This window comes from Geotrypetes seraphini, chromosome 11, assembly GCF_902459505.1.
Source record: "Geotrypetes seraphini chromosome 11, aGeoSer1.1, whole genome shotgun sequence".
NCBI classification, from domain to species: Eukaryota; Metazoa; Chordata; class Amphibia; order Gymnophiona; family Dermophiidae; genus Geotrypetes; species Geotrypetes seraphini.
In genome coordinates, this window is record NC_047094.1 from 58334268 (window position 1) to 58354871 (window position 20604).

Sequence of the window (20604 nt, forward strand, 5' to 3'; positions counted from 1 at the left end):
TAGTGACGGTGCTGTATCTGAAACCGTAGGTAGCGACGTGAAGTCGGATTGATTGGGATGTGAGTGTAGGCCTCTTTGAGGTCCAGGGAACATAGCCAGTCATGTTGAGAGAGAAGAGGGTAAAGCGTGGCAAGGGAGAGCATTCTGAACTTCTCCTTGACCAGACACTTGTTCAGGTCCCTGAGATCGAGGATGGGACGGAGGTCTCCTGTCTTCTTGGGAACCAGGAAGTAGCGGGAGTAGAATCCTTGACCCCTTTGGTTTGAGGGCACCTCTTCGATGGCATTGAGAAGAAGGAGGGATTGGACCTCCCTCAGGAGGAGGAGGGATTGGGAGGAGTGAGAAGCAGACTCTATGGGAGGATTGTCTAGTGGAAGAGTCTGGAAGTTGAGAGAGTAGCCGTGGCGAATGATGTTGAGGACCCATTGGTCTGATGTGATGACCTCCCAACGGCTGAGGAAGAGTTGGAGGTGACCTCCGATAGGCTGAGGAAGAGGCAATGATGGTGGGAGACTGGCTATGCCCTGGAGAAAAAAGTCAAAAGGGCTGAGATGGTTTTGACGGAGGGAGAGGCTTGGCAGGTTGGTGAGACTGTGAGCGAGCCTGAGTTTGATGCTGTTGACGAGGTCGGCGAGGCTGCTGTTGAGGCGGGTTGAGAGGTCTGGCCGAGAACCTGCGTTGGTAGGAAGACTGCTGTCTGTAGGGGCGAGCTGGCGGAGTCTTCTTCTTAGGCTTCACCAGGGTGTCCCACCTGGTCTTGTGAGCCGAGAGTTTCTGGGTTGTTGAGTCCAGGGACTCCCCGAAGAGTTCATCACCAAGACAAGGTGCATTAGCCAGGCGGTCTTGGTGGTTAATGTCGAGGTCAGAAACTCTCAGCCAGGCCAGACGCCGCACGGCAACAGCCATGGCAGACGCTCGAGAGGTCAGCTCAAACGAGTCATAAATGGAGCGCACCATGAATTTCCGGAGTTGGAGCAGACTGGAAATTTGTTGTTGAAAAAGAGGTACCTTACGTTCAGGGATGTATTTTTGTAAGGCGGAGAGTTGTTGCACCAGATGCTTCATGTAGAAGGAGAAGTGAAAGGTGTAATTATTTGCCCTGTTGGCCAGCATTGCATTCTGGAAAAGGCGCTTGCCAAACTTATCCATAGTTTTGCCCTCTCTGCCAGGACGGGTGGAGGCATAGACACTGGAGCCCTGAGTTTTCTTTAAGGTGGACTCCACCAGGAGAGATTCATGGGGCAATTGAGGCTTATCAAACCCTGGGATGGGAATGACCCGATACAAGCTATCCAATTTGCGAGGGGCCCCAGGGACAGTGAGGGGGTTCTCCCAGTTCTTATAAAAAGTTTCCCGTAGGATGTCATGTACGGGTAACTTAAGGAATTCTTTGGGAGGTTGCTCAAAGTCTAGGGCATCGAGAAAGGTCTGTGACTTTTTAGAGTCGGACTCTAAGGGAACATCTCCCTGAGGAATTTGGTGAACGAGGACTGTTCAGGTTTTGAAACGGTATCAGTCACTGAAGGTTCCTCGTCTGTCGAGGAAGCGTCTTCTTCGGTACCGTGTGGGGATTCTTCCCACAAGTCTGGGTCCCTGATGTCGGGGTGCGCACGGCGGGACATCGGTGTGGAGGGCTCGGCATGGCGGGTTTTGGAGAGAGACTTGCAAGAGCGGACCGAGGCGGTACCGGGAGAGGAAGACTGGTGCCGTATCTGGTACCGAGAAGGATCGGCATCAGAGCGGGTCTGTACCGCAGGTTGGGAAAGATGTGGCTCAGCCGAGAGGACCGGCATGGAAGTGTTGAGCGGTACCGAGGGGGTCGACACTGATGGAACGGTGCGAGGCTCGGACCGGTCCTGTACCGGAAGGTGCGGTGCCAGTAACGCCGGCAACAGTTGTTGGAGTTGTTGCTGTAGCTGCTCCTGTAACTGGGTGTGGAGTATGGCCGCAATGCGGTCGTCCAGGGGGGGCACCGGTACCGCTTTTTTCTTTTTCGGTACCATAGGTGCCGCTCTACGCTCCGGCGATGAGGAGGCCGATGACGAGGCACTCACTGATATCGGAGCGGAGCGTTTGCGGGGTCGGTGCGGTGCCGGGGTTGCCGGTGTCGCAACCGTGGCAGGAGGGCGCTCAAGGGAAGTGGAAGGCTTCTTAGCCGGCTTACCTGGGGCCAGCGACCCCGAAGAAGGATCCGGTGGAGTCGAAGTAGTCGGTGTCGACTTTTGCGGTGCCGTCGACGTCGCGGCAGATTCCATGGCAGATCCGGTACCGAATAGAATATTTTGCTGGATCTGCCTATTTTTTAATGTACGCTTTTTAAGCGTAGCACAGCGGGTGCAGGTGTCCGCCCGATGCTCTGGACCCAAGCACTGCAGGCACCAATTGTGCGGGTCGGTAAGAGAGATCGGGCGTGCACACCGCTGGCACTTCTTAAAGCCCGGTTTAGGGGGCATGAAGGGAAACACGGCCTCCGCAAAATCAAAGCCGGAGGCCTGTATGGTGGCAACAGGCCCCGCCGGGGCCGGCCTGAAAAAATAAAGAAAACTCGACGAGTTGTTTTTTGTTTTTTTTTTAATTAACGGGATCCGAAAGGAAAAAATTGAAAAAAGTACGCGAGCGGGAAGGCAGAACTAAGTTTTCAACAGCCGTTGAAACACATGCGACTTCTTCGCTCCGCGGAAACGAAGAAACTGGGGACCACGCTCTCCTCTGTCGGGCGGGAAGGCACTCGCGTATGCGCGGTGCGGCCAATTAGAACTTTCTAGTTAAAAGTGTCCGTACCGGGGCTCCGTCGGTGACGTCACCCATGCGTTAAGAATATGCTGCCTGCTTGTCCTGGGATAAAGTATTTGTCTTCCTCACTTATTGTTGCTTTCTAAATATGTAAATTTCCTGTCGAAAGTTCTCTTCCATTAAACCCTTCACAATCCCACTGTTTATCCTCAATCCCCTGTTATGCTCTATCTATCTCTTTCCATTTGTACAAAATATGAAAAGAAATCTAAAGATCTGCCTGATAAACACAGAAACAAAAGATTTGGCCTATTATTCTCAAATTTTCCTCATTCAAGGTCCACTTTGGAGCTATAATGAAAATACAAATATTCATTTTTATAAACTTTCAAAATCCAAATCAATAATTTGTTCACCTTATTAATATGCAATTATAATGCTGAAACATTAAATTCTCTACTACTGCAATGAGTGTTGTTTGACATAAACTCTAATTGTTCCTGTAAGACTTCTACCATACTTATGTAGACACACTTTCTGTTTTTCCCTCTTCCTTCTACATTTGGAAATTGCTGAATACATTCTGTTTCACGAGACACTATTTCTTCTTTTACACACTGATGAATACTTACGGCTCAGGATCCAGCATGTCATTTTTCTTTTTTTCAAACTGATCTTTGGAGATAGTCCTGAAAATAAGCAACAGTAGAATAATTGTAAAAAAGTGAAAGCTACCTACTTTCACATATTACAGTGGTTAAAAATAAACGAGGTTTTATACCTCTTTGGTTATCAGCTCTTTTGGTTAGTTGAAAACTAAAAGATAAACAGATTTACATTTTGTCAGCTATAAGCATCTCCAGCATCGGAAGAGGAGAAGGAGGAAGGGAGAATAAGAAAGTAAAAGGGCACAAACCAAATCAACAGGGATCTGTAAAACAAGACAGAGAGGAGCAGGAAGCTAGGGGCAGCGGCACGAGTAAGCTCTGCCACCCCCACCGCGTCAGCAGAAGCATTGGCCAATCTCCCCCTTAAAAGGGGAGGAGCCAACGGCGCGCAGCCATTTGACGCGTGGCAAAGGCGAGTGGCAAAGGTGCTCATCTTAGCGAGAGCGCCTTTGCGAAGGGCCTCAAGAAGGGCCAAGTCATTACAACCAAGGACACCAGGGAAGGCCAGCAAGTTAAGGAAGCGGCAGGCACTGAAGGTAAGGGGGAGGCAGGCACAGAAGGAACACACACACACACACACACACACAAGGTAAGGTAAAGCTAAGAAAGCACACACAAGCAAAAGGCAGCAAGGAACACACACACACAAGGAAGAAGCAGGTACAGAAGAGAACACACACACACACAAGCAAAAGGCACCGGTACATTAATAGAAAGTACTCCAAATAGGCAGACAGCAATGGAAGCAGAGGGAATCCAGAGGATGAGCTTCCCAGTGTACTGCACGGACTGCCATATGTACGATTACCTCCCCTCCGGGAGGCAGTCGTATGCATGTAGTCGGTTTCAGGAGCTGAAAAGCTTGAAGAAGGAGGTTAGTCGCCTGAAGTCCAGAATTCATGAACTGGAGGGACTTTACATCACGGAAGACCCATTCAGGACAGAAGACCCACTCAGGACAGCTGAAGACCCACTCAGGACAGCTGAAGACCCACTCAGGACAGCTGAAGACCCAGAGAGAGAGAGGCACATCGAGGAACAAGTCAGGGAGCTCAAGGAGTTCATTGAAGAGGCCTACAGGAGGGTGGAAGAACATGAACATCATAGGAAGGACGAAGATACACCCATATGGAATAGAGGACAAGAGCAATCGGACTCCAAGGAAGAAGAAGCCCATAGACGAACTCCGCAGGAAGGGGAGGCGAGGTATTGCCGGTGCCTAGAAGAGGAAGCAGCAAAGCACACCGAGGACACAGACCTGCGACCGAAGCGTAAATTGAAGAAGGGAAAGTCTGCGATCCTAGTGGGAGACTCAATCCTAAGGAATGTAGACAGCCACATAGCAGAAGGGAGAGAGGATCGACTAGTGACCTGTCTCCCAGGAGCGAGAACAAAGGACATCATGGATAAAACTGGAGAGATCCTGGAAGGAGCAGAGACGGAAGAGACTGCAGTAATGATCCACATCGGGACAAATGATGTCAGCAAGAGAGACTACATTAGAAGTGCACTGATAGAACAGTTAAAGATTCTGGGAAGGAAGTTGAAGATGAGGACCCAGAAGATAGCGTTCTCAGAGATTCTACCAGTACCAAGGGCAGATGTGAAGAGGCAGACGGAACTACAATCAATAAATGCTTGGATGAGGAGATGGTGTGAGGAAGAGGGGTTCCACTTCGTGAGGACTGGACAACATTTTGGGAAAAGAGCATGCTCGTCAGAAGAGATGGACTGCACCTGAACGCAGCGGGAACTAGACTTCTAGCAAACAACGTTAGGAGAGGAATAAAACAGGCTTTAAACTAAAAAGAAGGGGAAAGCCAACAGTCGACCAAGTGTTGACAATTCAGAAGAAGGTATCCCGCAAAGATACTAAGAGGGAAAAATGCTGGGAAGAAACAACAGGCAAAACACAGGAGTTGACTAACCTAGAAGAGGAGGATAAAAGGATTGCAGCACAAGAGAAGAAAATAAAGTTTGAAGTACAGGGAAAGGAAATGAAGACAAAAAAATACCAGGACCTAAATTGCATATATACTAATGCAAGGAGCCTAAGGAACAAAATGAGGGAATTAGAAGTCATGGCCAAAACTGAGAACATAGACATCATTGGGGTCTCCGAAACATGGGGGTCTCCGAAACATGGTGGAATGAAGAAAACAAATAGGATACAGCACTGTTAGGGTACAAACTCTATCACCAAGACAGGTCAGGTCAGAAAGGAGGAGGAATAGCTCTACACATAAAAGAAAGCATATACTCGACCAGAGTGGACACAGCAGCGGGGACCAACAATTTTGAATCGCTATGGGTTAAAATACAGGGAAGGAAAGGGCCCGAGATAAAGATGAGCCTGTACTATCGTCCACCTGGGCAAACCGAAGCTATCGATGAAGAAATGGAAATGGAAGCCGAGATGAAGCGAGAATGCAAAAGCGGTAACACGATTATTATGGGAGACTTCAACTATCCCGGGATAGACTGGAGATTTGGAAGCTTAAAATGCGCTAGAGAGACCGGATTCCTGGAGGCTATACCAGATTGCTTCATGGATCAACTTGTCAGAAAACTGATGAGAGGGAATGCCACTCTGGATCCAATGTAAGGAAACAGAATACTTGCTATGTAATGTAACCTGATTTATCTTTCAATGTTATTAAGTCTATACCCTCAATCTGTATTCTCCAATGTAATGTACCCTCCTGGAAATATCCTGTTCTCTTCTTATGTAATCCGCTTTGAACCGCAAGGTACAAGCGGAATAAAAATCACTAATGTAATATAATGTAATCCTAAATGGGCTAAGAGGACCTGTGAAGGAAGTGGAAGTAGTGGGACCGTTGGTAAACAGCGATCACAATATGATCAAGTTCAAAGTTGAAGTAGGAATACCAAAGGGAAAGAGAACCATTGCGACAACATTTAACTTCAAGAAAGGAAACTACAAAGCGATGAGAGTAATGGTAAGGAAGAAACTTAGGAACACCTCAGACTGTAGAGCAATCCTGGTCTTTATTCAAGGACACAGTGATCGAGGCACAAAATCTGCAAATCCCAAGATTCAGAAAAGGGTGCAAAAAGAAATCTAACAAAAGACCCGGCGTGGATAACCAAAGAAGTGAAGAAAGCGATAGGTGATAAGAATTCATTCAGGAAATGGAAAAAGGGCAAAACTGAGGAGAACTGGAAAGAGCACAGGAAGTATCAAAAAAAATGTCACCGTGTGGTTAGAAAAGCCAAAAGAGAATATGAAGAAAGGCTAGCTAAGGAAGCACAAAATTTCAAACCGTTCTTCAGATATGTTAAAGGGAAGCAGCCGGCTAGGGAGGAGGTGGGACCGCTGGATGACAGAGACAGGAAGGGAGTGGTGAAGGAGGAGAAAAAAGTGGCGGAAAGACTAAACATGTTCTTTTTGTCTGTATTTACAAAAGAGGACACATCTAACATACCAGAACCTGAGCAAATCTTCAAAGGAGCCCAAACAGATAAATTAACATCCATGGAAGTAAGCCTTGAAGACGTATGCAGGCAGTTAGAAAAATTAAAAACTGACAAATCGCCGGGCCCGGACAGAATCCACCCAAGGGTTCTGAAAGAACTAAAGGAGGAAATAGCGGAACTACTACAGCAAGTTTGCAATCTATCCCTGAAAACAGGAGTGATCCCGGAGGATTGGAAGATAGCCAATGTTACAACCATCTTTAAAAAGGGATCAAGAGGTGACCCGGGGAGCTACAGACCGGTGAGTCTGACCTCAGTTCCGGGGAAAATGGCGGAAGCGCTGATAAGACAGCATCGATGAGCATTTTGAAAGAAATAAACTTCTAATCACTTCTGCAAAGGGAGATCGTGCCTAACAAACTTACTGCACTTCTTCGAAGGAATTAATAAACGGATGGACAAAGGGGACCCCATAGACATCGTATATTTAAATTTCCAAAAAGCCTTTGAAAAGGTACCCCATGAACGCCTACTTCGGAAATTGAAGAACCATGGGGTGGAAGGAGACGTACACAGATGGATCAGGAATTGGTTGGCGGGTAGGAGTAAAGGGCCACTACTTGGACTGGAGGGGGGTCACGAGTGGTGTTCCGCTGCTATTCAATATATTTATTAATGATATAGAAACAGGGACGAAGTGCAAAATAATAAAATTTGCAGATGACACCAAACTATTTAGTGGTGCTCGGACTAAAGAGGACTGTGAGGAATTACAAAGGGACCTGAACAAACTAGGGGAGTGGGCGACGAGATGGCAGATGAAGTTCAATGTAGAGAAATGTAAAGTATTGCATGTTGGAAGCAGAAACCCCGGGTACAGCTATATGATGGGAGGGATGTTATTGAGTGAGAGTACCCAAGAAAGAGTCTTGGGGGTAATTGTGGACAAAACAATGAAGCCGACGGCACAGTGCACAACGACCGCTAAGAGAGCGAATAGAATGCTAGGTATAATCAAGAAGGGTATTACAAGCAGAACGAAAGAAATTATCCTGCCGTTGTATCGGGCGATGGTGCGTCCGCATCTGGAGTACTGCATCCAATATTGGTCGCCGTACCTTAAGAAGGATATGGCGACACTCGAGAGGGTTCAGAGGAGAGCAACACGTTTGATAAAAGGTATGGAAAACCTTTCATACACTGAGAGACTGGAGAAACTGGGGCTCTTTTCCCTGGAGAAGAGGAGAATTAGAGGGGACATGATAGAGACTTACAAGGTCATGAAGGGCATAGAGAAAGTAAAAATAAAAGAACAAGAGGGCATTCAGAAAAGTTGAAAGGGGACAGATTCAAAACCAATGCTAGGAAGTTCTTCTTCACCCATCGGGTGGGGGACACCTGGAATGCGCTTGGAGGGCGTGATAGGACAGAGTACAATATTAGGGTTCAAGAATGGATTGGACAATTTTCTGAAGTAAAAGGGGATAGAGGGGTATAGATAGAGGACTACTACACAGGTCCTGGACCTGTTGGGCCGCCGCGCGAGCGGACTGCTGGGCACGATTGACCTCTGGTCTGACCCAGCAGAGGCACTTCTTATGTTGATCTTAGATAGTAACAATAAAATTCATCATCATGCAAACTATCACAGTAGAATATGTTTTAGTAGGGAACTCTCAATTTGGTGAGTATTTCTCCAAACTCTATTTCTTCCTAATGTAGCTAATTGCAACAAAAGTCCAGTCATGATGATCACAAGGTTATTTTTATTGAATACATATTTGGAATTACCTTTTGTATTTAGTCAAACAGAATAATAATACCACACACTAAGGGGTAAATTCTATAAATGGCATCCCAATTTTAGGGAACCTACTGCTGTCTAACCACCAATCGGGAGGCGCTTAAAAAAAAAAAAAAATCATCCCAGGTAGGCTTCCTACATATGCAGACACTTCTGTGAGCCTAGGGAGGCATGTAGGGCCGCCTAAGCTTGCCTAAGGCTAGACGTGGTTTCGCCTGGAAGTGGCCTTAGGCACCTCCCTAAGCCCGCGATAGGCGCCTGAAATTTAGGCCAGCAAAATGCAATAAGTTTAGCAGCTGCGGCAAAGATCTGAGAAGGGATCTTGCCAATCGGAATCTTAGGCCACTTCCAGTGCATCCGAGAAAGCACCGCAAAAGATGCCTCGGTTGGCCCAGGTGCCTCCTACTGGAGGGGCCTTAAGTGGCTGAGCCAATCAGGGCCTGAGGCCCCTCCATGGTGCATTCCACAATGCACCGGGATGGGGCATGCCCGCCATTCTAGTGAAGGCAAGCCAGCTGGCTGGAGGCAGGAAGGATGCCTCTGGCTGGCCATCTCAATAAGAGGGGTGGGGGGTTGGTTGGTGTCCAGGGATGTGGGCATTGGGGGAGGTCCGAGTGGGCTACTTTTTGGGGTAGGGTGGGTTCTGACAGGAGGGACTGGGCATCTCTCCTGCCGATGATCTTTGCGGGGATGGGGGCGGGGGTGGCTGGAGGGATTGGGCATCACTCCTGCCAGTAGTCTTTACGTGGGAGGGACGGTTTGCTGTGCCTGCTAAACTCATCAACATGGGCGTCAGTTAGAGTCATGGTGCTTATGACGATTCTGTATATGCCGCCCGTGTGTGATTCTCAAAAGCCGCTTAGGCGGCTTCTGAAACTGAGCACCTTATATAGTATCCAGGCCTAAATGCTTAATATATCTATAAAAACCATTAAATAGATACGCTGCTTATGTACAAAAATGGACACACTGCTAGTTCTTTAAACAACCAGCAATTTATAGACATGATCTAGATCAGTGGTCTTCACTAATTTTTAAGCTGGGGCCTTTTTTGGGTCCAAAAGGAGTGAAGGAGAGCCGACAAATATCTTCCTATCTAGGGCTAAGACACCAACCAATGCTTTTGAACTTCCAATCCCACCAGCCTCGGTCACACATGCAGAAAACAGATAAACCCTCTTTAAATACAGGAACACAAATAAAATCCTAAGATGTCAGACTCTACATGCAGTACATCGCCAGAGAACTATAAAGAAATCTCTTTATATTTTCCACTATTCAAGAAGAAATGCAACAGATATAAATTCTCAAAACTTATTCCAAAAAGGTTTAATTTTCTGATTATCTTGTTCCAAATCTCTGGTTGCACTTTCCTCTGTTTTCTTAACTCTGTTTCCAGGGCTTCCTTTTCATTTGCTGTTTCTTTTTTCTCATGCTTCACTTTCTGTCCTACATTTATCTTTACTGAATTACGTTCAGGGATATTATTCGACAAACACTAGGTCAGAAAGAGTCTAAATCCAAAAACATTTATCTTTGGCACTGATTTGTCACTCTTCCATTTTTCTGTCTCCCTCTCAGATCTACTTACTTTTCCATCTCCTCCCCTTCATCCAAGTGCACCATCTCCTCCTTCTATTCTTTCTTTCCCACCCTTCAATCCCTCCTCACTTTGCAGGTCTGGCAGGGGCATAGATAGCCCCCCCCCCCCCAATTTGAGATCAACCCAGGGGTAGACTGGGGGGGGCAACACATTCTTCCTCTCTCCCCCCAGGCGATCATGCATTTCTTTTACTCTCTCCCTTCTCTCCTTCCTGCGGTTCAGTGTCTCTTTCACTCCTCCCCCCCAAAAAAAACATGTGGAAGTTATGTTCGCAGGAGAGTGTCTGGCTAGGACAAGAATTTCTTAAACAAAGTGGTCTTTAATTCTTTCTGGAAGAAGCTGTAAGTCAGCCTAGCGGTATCAATGAAATAGCTTAGCCATGATTGCTGTCTACAAGCTTGAAACTTGAAAGTTCTGTCCAGGAAGGTTCAATATCTGCAGCCAGCGATTTTCGGGTATGCAAACAGGTTATGGTTTCTGGTAGATCTAATGGGGGAGTAGAATTCGAAGTGAGATAGAAGGTAGTTGGGGGCCATTCCCCAGATTAATTTATAGCAAAAGCAGGAGAACTTGAATAGAATTCTTTCTTCGATTGGTAACCAGTGCAGCCGTTTGTAGAAGGGACTAACGTGATCACTTTTCTTTAGTCCAAATATTAAGCGGACGGCCGTGTTTTGAACTATTCGCAGTTTTCTTACGGTTTTTTTAGGTATCCCCAAGTAGATGATATTACAATAGTCCAGGGTGGATAGAATCAGCGACTGTACCAATAATCTGAAGGATAGAGGGTCGAAATATTTTTTTATGGTTTTCAGTTTCCAAAGAGTGGAGAAGCATTTTTTTGTCACCGAGTTTGTGTGATCGGTCATAGTTAGTTGGGTATCTAGAGTGACTCCTAGTATTCTTATAGTTTTTAATATTGGGTGGTCATGGCCGTTTATTTGTATTGCTGTTGTGGGCTAGCCAGGAAAATTTTTGGGCTAGCCAGGAAAATTTTTGTTTTTTCTGAGTTTAATTTCAATTTAAAGTTTGTAGTCCATTGTTCAATTTCCGTCATAATGAAGGAGATGTGTTTGGATGTGGCATTCGTCACATTTGTTATTGGAATTAATATAGAGATGTCATCTGCGTAAATGTAATATATTAGGTTTAACTTTTGCAGTAGGTGACCTAGGGAGGAGATATATATGTTGAACAAGGTGGGAGATAGTGGGGAGCCTTGAGGGACTCCCGAGGGGCTTTTCCAGGATTCCGAGTAATTCCCATCGTTGACCACTTGATATGATCGTTTAGTTAAGAAGCCTTGAAACCAGGTCCACACACTTCTCGATATTCCCATTGCATCTAGGCACGTGAGCATTATTTCATGGTCCACTAGGTCAAAAGCGCTACTAAAGTCTAATTGTAAGATCAGGGCGCTGGTGCCATGACTGAAGAGATTGTATAGGTGATTAAGGAGAGAGCCAAGGACTGTCTCGGTGCTGAATCCTTTTCTAAAACCTGATTGATGGTCATTTAAGAGATTGAATTTTTCTAAGTGATTTACAAGTTCCAGGTTGACCAACCCTTCCAACATTTTGGTGAAGAAGGGGGTGCTCGCAATGGGTCTGTAGTTGGACGTCAAAGTGAGTGAGGTCTTCTGGTCTTTGGGGATGGGTGTGATTAGAATGTGACCCATATTTTCCTGGTAAATTCCAGTTGTAAGAGTGGATGTTGCCCAGTTAAATAGATCAAATAGTTACAAAAAGCTTAGGCTGTTATTCTTTTTAGCTTATTATTGTAAAAGTTAAGCTCCATTTGTTTGATCATCCTGTTCAAAGAGCATACTGGACATAAGTCTAGAGCTACACATTGTGGTATTACTGCAATCCTGTAAACCTATTACCAGCAGAATCATTAGTTTCAAAGATATGCAGAAGCCAACAGTCTCATAAACCAACTTCTTAAGCCAGTGGTTCTTAAACTTGTCCTGGGGACCCTCAGCCAGTCAGGTTTTTCAAGATTTCCCTAATGAATATGAGGCAGATTTGCATACAATAGAGATGACTGGATCCCTGCTCGAGTCATGCTTAGTTTACTGGAGAGGTTGTAATGTTGGTGAGCCTTGCAAATACAGCTCCTGAAGACACCAGGATGCGAAACACAGTCTTGTGTTGAGCTGAATGCTTTGCGAATTCAAGAACAGGATCATCGTGAGAACGGAGAGGCCTGCCGGTTGCATTTAAGAAACTGTGATTTTTATATGCTAGACTATTGTGCTACTACTGGTTTAAAGCCTCTCTGACTTGACTATGGATTAATGAACTATTGAACTAAGATCCAGTTTTGGATAGAAATATTCACAATAGAAGTAATCACAATGACAGTAGGATGTGTGTGAAAGAGTGAAAGTTGGAATGTGAATGTGAGTTGAAGGGGAATAGGTTCACTAACTAAATTATTGTGGTATTTATTAATATATTAATCATTGATAAATTATATAAATATTGTAATGAAATTAAATGTGGTAGATAATATTAAAATTGAATTGATTAAGATATTTGTTTGTATTTAATAGCTGGTTTTATGAATTTGAGTAATCCAATTGGCAGTTATTTAATTTAAAAATTTTAAAAACCCCATGCATATTCATTAGGGATATTTTGAAAACCTGATTGGCTGGGGATCCCCCAGGACAGGTTTAAAAACCAATGCCTTAAGCCATATTTAATAGCTAGATATACCTGCTTGAACGCAAAAATACACATCGCAGGCCTACTTATTTTTTGCCATAACTGGATAGTTAATGTCTTAATAATGCAGAAACTACATTATGGGTGCATACATACATACATAATGCAGTTCCTGCCGTGGAGGTTAAAGTAGACTTCACAAAGAACAAAATGCATTTTTTCCATTCTAGCCAGCCAAACATTTTTTCTTTTATGCAATTATTCCTGTAAGGTCCTTTCCCATATATCTCATGACCCCTTAGACTGCTGTTAAGATTGTTGTCTCATCATTTTGCATGTTATGAACCCCCAACTTCAGAGTGTTCAGATATGTCAGCAATCAGCAAATAGTGGCGATAACAAGAAATCTAATGTACTGACAAATCATACAATTAAAGATTATACAAGTTTCTCATTATTACCACTAAAATCAAAAAGTCTAATAATTTACTTGGTTTCAATCAAAACTTTATAAATAGATCATCAAATAAAATAAAAATTCACAATTATCGGGCAGTAAAATAAAACATTAAATTCTGTATATGAATTACTACTTACGTTTGTGGCTGTGAAGGATCATCTCCAAGAGTAACATTCTCTCCTTGGATCTCAGTGAAGCACTTCTCACAGAAATGATACCTGACAACAGGAAGGTCAGAAGATCTGGGTGAACATACCTATTATTCAAATTACCTATGCAACAGTGTTATCAGACCAGAAACACTATCAGTTTGTGGTTAGGAGCTTCCTTAAATATTGCATCCACACACATGAGGACAATATAAACTATACATACTGTGTATGTATGTATATGTATATAGATAGATAGATACACACACACACACACACAAGTAAAGATCTGGGAATGCCATACAGCTGTGCAACAGGGTTCTGGGACAGAGAACAACTCAAGGCCTCTATTCTATTTAGATTGTAAATTTAGGTATTTTCCAGTTAAATAGGAAATGAAGGTACAAAAACATCTATGTTTACTGCTACAAGAAATAATTGGGTACTTTTTTAGGTGGAATCAAATACTGTATGTATGTTTATATCACTTAGGAAGAATCATTGCAGAAAACGCACAACAGAGTAAAGGAAACTAAACATGCCAGGGAAGAAAGTGGAGTCAAGAATCAAAAAAAGCCTTAAGAAGCTGGCCTCAATGATAAAGTAAAGGAAACAGATTACATCTCACCACTTTACAACATGACCTGAAATACTAAACACCAATATATTAATATTACTGCTGGCTAGGGTGGTGAGCAGTGGGCAGTAGGGTTATGGACTGAAGGCTATATCAAAAACATGCATTTTCATGCTGCTTTTAAACAAGGGAAGGGGTGTGACAAATGAACTCAGGCAGTTTATTCCATGCATACAGGGCAACTAGATGAAAGGAATGAAATCTGGAATTAGCAATTGAGAAGGGTACAAATAAAAGCAGCTTATCAGAGAAACAGAGAAAGGAGAGATGAGAGGAGAGATAGAGGATAGGAAAGGGATGGTTTTTCATACTAACACTAACTCTGAAGTGACATTATTGGTGAAAAGATAGTTGTCCTTTAGATAGTTGTCCAGCCTACCAGAAACAGAACTTAGTAAATATGATCATGAGTCAAAGTTGGTTCTCACCTATTTTTGAGGAAATCAAACAACTTTCTAGCTCTAGACCAGTGGATAGTATACCATTTATAACAAAGTTAGTAGAATATGCAGTGGCTTCTCAACTTAAGAATTACATTACTACCTTCTCAACATGGTTTTACTACTAATTTCTTTAGCGCTGTCAGATGCATGCAGCGCTATAAATTACATTAACCATGAAGAGGCAATTACTGCTCAACAGAACTTACAAGCTAATCAAACAGAACAACTGGGATAGGGAATTACAGGAGTGACAAAATAGTTGTGGGTACTTTACAAGAGGTTTACACAGTACAGAGACCTTACTGATTGATTTGATGTCTAGGGTCAAATCACCACTGAGTTAGGGTGGGCAAATGTTACTAATGCAGTTCGATGTCTCAGCGGCATTCAATACTGTTAACGATTGCTGCATAGAATGTCAGAATAGAGTATCTCTTGTATTATTTTATAGTGGTTTCTAGGCTTTTTGACCAACAGAAGTTATTCTAATCCTGAGCTCCATCATAAGAGTTCCACAAGGAACTATCTCTTCACGGCTATACAATCTTTATATGACTACATTAAATATAATTTTGTTGAGTCCTGGAATGGATCTTTTCATACGTGAATGATATATTTTTAGTGATTCCTGTTAACTCAGATTTGGATGAGTTTTATGATAACTGTTAAAAATTATTGATAAATTTAAATAGTGGTCTTTAAGCTATCACCTTAAACTTAACACTGAAAAGAACAAATTGTTGAGGTTTAGATTACAAAAACAGCTTATTCCTTCTACCATATGTTTGGCTAATGGTACACATTTTAAGATAGAGACATTTTCAAAGGTGTTGGGTGTTATTTTGGATAGCTCACTGAACCTGGAAAACCATATTAATGCTGTAGTTTGAAAATCTTTAAACTGAAGCTATTACATCAAGCTCATTTTTATTTCTTTCAACACCACAGAGTGTTGGTTCAATCAACAAAATGTTTTACCTTTATTAGATTACTGCAATTTTTTGTATTCCAGGATTTCTCTTAATTTAACAAGGAGACTTCATTTAATACAAAATACGCCAGCGAGATTGATATTCTGTAAATCTAGATTTGACCATGGTTATGCCATTGTTTATAGAGCTGCACTGGCTCCCTGTGTGCTAAATTTAATGGAAAATTAGGTTTTTACCTTTGATATTCTTTCTGTTAGACCCTGTAGGATTCCATACTCTAGGTGTTCAATCCCTTCCCGCAATCCAGGAGTTACAGAAATCCAAACACTTTTGAGCATGTGCTCCTCCTACCTTAGAAAGAGAGTTAGAGCCCCTTAAAGTTCAGTCCCAAAACCAAGCAACTATACCAGAACAAATCCAGGACAAAATAAGGGGGCATGGGGGAACCTCCCCAGCAACATAAACAATTTGTGTTATTGTCTGCTCTGAAAAATATAAAAACAAGTAATAAACAGGGAAAATGTAACACAGAAAAACATTGAGGAACAATATAGAATTAACCTGCTGTGTGCAACAAGCACCCACATGAAAATAGCCATCGGTAATATGCATAATCTGTCAACTGGTTGGAAGATCCTTAAGCCTGTAAGGAAAATAACTGAGGCAGAAATAGGCAGGCGATACCGAACTGAGCTTACACAGAGAGGGCAGGCCATATGGAATACTACAGGGATTAACAGAAAGCAATGTTACTTACCGTAACAGTTGTTATCCAGGGACAGCAGGCAGCTATTCTCACTAGTGGGTGATTTCATCCGACAGAGCCCCGATACGGATGTCTCACAAGCATACTTGCTTGCAGAAACTCAGAAGTTTCGAGATGCCCGTACCGCGCATGCGCCAGTGCCTTCCCGCCTGATGGTCCGGGCGTGTCTCCTCAGTTCAGGTAGCTAGCAGAGAAGCCAACCCAGGGGAGTTGGGTGGGACGTGAGAATAGCTGCCTGCTGTCCCTGGATAACAACTGTTACGGTAAGTAACATTGCTTTATCCCAGGACAAGCAGGCAGGTATTCTCACTAGTGGGTGACCTCCAAGCTAACCTCAATGGGATGGTGGGAGAGTTGGCAACTTAAGAGAATAAATTTTGTAACACTGTTTGGCCAAACTGTCCATCCCGTTTGGAGAAAGTATCCAGACAATAATGAGAGGTGAATGTATGAACCGAGGACCAAGTGGCAGCCTTACAAATCTCCTCAATCGGTGTCGATCTGAGGAAGGCTACAGAGGCCGCCATTGCTCTGACCTTATGGGCTGTGACCTTACAGGGAAGGGGTAATCCAGCCTGGGCATAGCAGAAAGAGATGCAAGCCACCATCCAGTTGGAGATGGTACGCTTCGAGACAGGTCGTCCCAGCTTGTTCGGATCAAAGGAGACGAAAAGTTGAGGAACAGTTCTGTGTGGCTTGGTGCGATCCAGGTAGAAAGCCAAAGCACGTTTACAATCCAGATTGTGAAGAGCTGATTCTCCAGGATGAGAATGAGGCTTTGGAAAAAACACAGGAAGAACTATGGATTGGTTGAGATGAAATTCGGAGACCACTTTAGGCAGGAATTTCGGATGAGTGCGAAGGACCACCTTGTCATTATGGAATACCGTGAAAGATGGATCCGCCACTAAGGCCTGAAGCTCACTGACCCTGCGAGCAGAAGTGAGGGCCACCAGAAAAACCACTTTCCAAATGAGAAACTTCAGCGGAGCCTTGTGGAGCGGCTCAAAAGGAGGCTTCATAAGTTGAGAAAGGACAACGTTGAGATCCCAAACCACTGGAGGAGATTTGAGAGGAGGATTGACATGGAAAAGTCCTTTCATAAATCTGGACACCACAGGATGAGCAGATAGAGGTTTCCCTTGTAGAGGCTGATGGAAAGCCGCAATAGCACTCAGGTGGACTCGTATGGATGTAGACTTGAGGCCAGACTGAGACAGGTGTAGAAGATAGTCCAACACAGAAGATAGGGAGGCTCGCTGAGGCTCCTTACTATTAGAAACACACCAGGAAGAAAATTTGGTCCACTTTTGGGAGTAGCATTGTCGAGTAGCAGGCTTCCGGGACGCCTCCAATACATCCCTCACCGCCTGAGAAAACTGGTGAGGAGTTACGTTGAGAGGAACCAAGTTGTCAGGTGGAGAGACTGCAGGTTGGGATGGAGTAGAGATCCCTGATGCTGAGTAAGTAGCGAAGGAAACACCGGAAGAAGGAATAGCTCCCTGCTGCTGAGTTGAAGTAGAAGGAGTACCAAGGTTGTCTGGGCCACCGAGGAGCTATCAGGATCATGGTGGCATGGTCGGATTTCAATTTGACTAGAGTCTTTTGAATGAGTGGAAATGGAGGAAACGCATACAGAAAGCGATTCCCCCAATCCAGTAGAAAGGCATCTGCCTCGAGGCGATGAGGAGTGTAGATCCTGGAGCAGAATTGAGGCAGTTTGAAGTTGTGGGGAGCCGCAAAGAGGTCTATCTGAGGCATCCCCCACTGAGAGAAGATCTGATGAAGGGGCCTGGAATGGAGGGTCCATTCATGAGGCTGGAGGAGACGACTTAAGTTGTCCGCCAAGACATTGTCCTTCCCCTGAATGTAGACAGCTTTGAGGAAGGCGTTGTGGCGAATCGCCCAATCCCAGACTCTGAGAGCTTCCTGACAGAGGGAGGCCAAGCCCGTGCCCCCCTGCTTGTTGACATAATACATGGCGACCTGATTGTCCGTGCGAATGAGGACCACCATGTCGTGAAGCAGATGTTGAAATGCTTGAAGAGCATTAAGATGGCTCTGAGCTCCAGAAGATTGATTTGATGGAGTCGGTCCGCACTGGTCCAGAATCCCTGAGTGCGAAGGCCATCCAGATGAGCTCCCCATGCATAGGTCGAGGAATCGGTTGTGAGAACCTTCTGGTGGGGAGGAGTGTGAAACAGCAAACCTCTGGATAGATTCGAAGAGGTCATCCACCAAAGTAGAGACTGCTGAAGAGCAGGAGTGACTATGATGTGACGAGTCAAAGGATCTGACACCTGTGTCCATTGAGAAGCCAGGGACCACTGAGGAATCCTGAGGTGAAATCTGGCAAAAGGCGTCACATGAACTGTAGAGGCCATGTGGCCCAGGAGAACCATCATGTGTCTCGCTGAGATGGATGGGCGAGAAGATACAGACTGGCAGAGACGAAGAAGAGCCTCCATGCACTGAGGGGGCAGGAATGTTCTGAGTTGAATGGTATCCAGAACCGCCCCGATGAAGGGAAGAGACTGGGTAGGTTGTAGATGAGATTTAGGAAAGTTGATCTCGAAGCCCAAACTCTGCAGGAACCAAATAGTGATTAGGGTCGCCGAGATGACCCCTGGAGCCGAGGTGGCCTTGATAAGCCAGTCATCGAGATAGGGAAAAACTTGAAGACCCTGGTTCCGGAGTGCAGCGGCCACTACCACCAGACACTTCGTGAAGACTCTGGGAGACGAGGACAGGCCGAATGGAAGCACTCGATACTGCAGATGTAGATGTCCCACCCGGAATCTGAGGAATCTGCAAGAGGCCGGATGAATGGGAATGTGAGTGTAGGCCTCCTTGAGATCCAGAGTGCATAACCAGTCGTTCTGTTCGAGGGGGTAGAGAGAAGCAAGGGTCAGCATGCAAAATCTCTCCTTGACCAGGAACTTGTTGAGGATCCTGAGGTCCAGAATTGGACACAGATCGCCCGTATTCTTCGGAACAAGAAAGTATCGGGAGTAAAAATCCCGGTTGTGTTGGTCCATAGGGACCGGCTCGATGCCTGAGCTTCGTGAAGAAGAAGAGCGGTCTGGGTCAATTTGGAAGGATACTCTCTTGGAGGATGGCCCGGGGGGACCCGATGGAACTGAAGAGAGTACCCTTCCCTGATGATGGTAAGGACCCAGAGGTCGGTGGTGATAGCCTCCCATCGATGATAAAAATGATGTAGGCGACCCCCAATGGGGAAAACAGGGGATGGCAGAACGAGGTTGGTTATGCTCCCTAAGAGAGAGTCAAAAAGGCTGGAGAGAGTCAAAAAGGCTGAAGAGCCTTGGGGACAGTAGAAGGCTGAGGCTTTTGTTGAGCCTTCTGTGGAGGCTGTCTCTTCGCTGGTTGTCTCGCAGCCGGAGCCTGCCTTGGTGTATAACGCCGTTGATAGATCAAAGGCGGCCGAGAAGGTCGAGACTGTGTCGGCTTAGGCTTGGGTCGAAGAATGGACTGAAAAGATTTCTCATGGTCAGACAGTTTCTTCGTCACGGTCTCAATGGATTCGTCAAACAAATCTGCCCCTGCACAAGGAACATTGGCAAGTCTGTCCTGGAGGTTCGGGTCCATGTCAATGGTCCGAAGCCATGCCAATCGACGCATAGCCACGGAACAGGCGGCAGCTCGTGCCGATAGCTTGAAGGCATCGTAGGAGGATTGCATCAACTGTAGGCAAAGCTGGGACAGCGAGGCAACCACTTCCTCAAATTCGAAGCGAGCCTGAGACTCGATGTAGGGTGTAAACTTCCGGAGCACAGGCAGGAAGAACTCCAAATAAGTGGCAAAATGAAAAGTATAATTGAGAACTCTGGAAGCCATCATCGAGTTCTGGTATATGCGCCTCCCAAACTTATCCATGGTCCTGCCCTCGCGGCCCGGAGGCACCGAGACATACACCTGGGACGGATGAGACCTCTTGAGAGAGGAGTCGACCAGCAGGGATTGATGAGAGAGTTGAGAGCCCTCGAATCCCTTGTGATGAACTGTGCGGTACCGGGCATCCAACTTGCCAGGAACAGCAGGAATAGAGTACGGCGTTTCAAAACACCTCATGAACGTTTGGTCGAGGAGCTTGTGCAGAGGCAGACGAAGAGACTCAGCAGGAGGATGAGGCAAATGCATGCTGTCGAGGTATTCTTTGGAGTACCGAGAACCGGAGTCCAAGGTAATGTCCAGGTCATCCACCATCTGCCGGAGGAAAGACGAAAAGGATAACTGGTCCGCCAGCACAGGCCTACGAGATGGACTGGACGAAGT

The 20604-nt window shown here is 45.2% G+C and overlaps 1 protein-coding gene across 8 annotated transcripts in view; it reads right to left on the reverse strand.

Moving 5' to 3' along the window:
• The window catches only part of CREBBP (CREB binding protein), a 676455-nt gene that overhangs the window by 207284 nt on the left and 448567 nt on the right, over positions 1-20604 (reverse strand). For all 8 annotated transcript variants that reach the window (XM_033962544.1, XM_033962542.1, XM_033962548.1 and 5 more), the window contains 2 exons: positions 13519-13599; positions 3366-3422 (listed from right to left, as the gene is read on the reverse strand). In XM_033962544.1, the coding sequence (XP_033818435.1) occupies positions 3366-3422; positions 13519-13599 (138 nt within the window). The remainder of the gene's footprint in view (positions 1-3365; positions 3423-13518; positions 13600-20604) is intronic.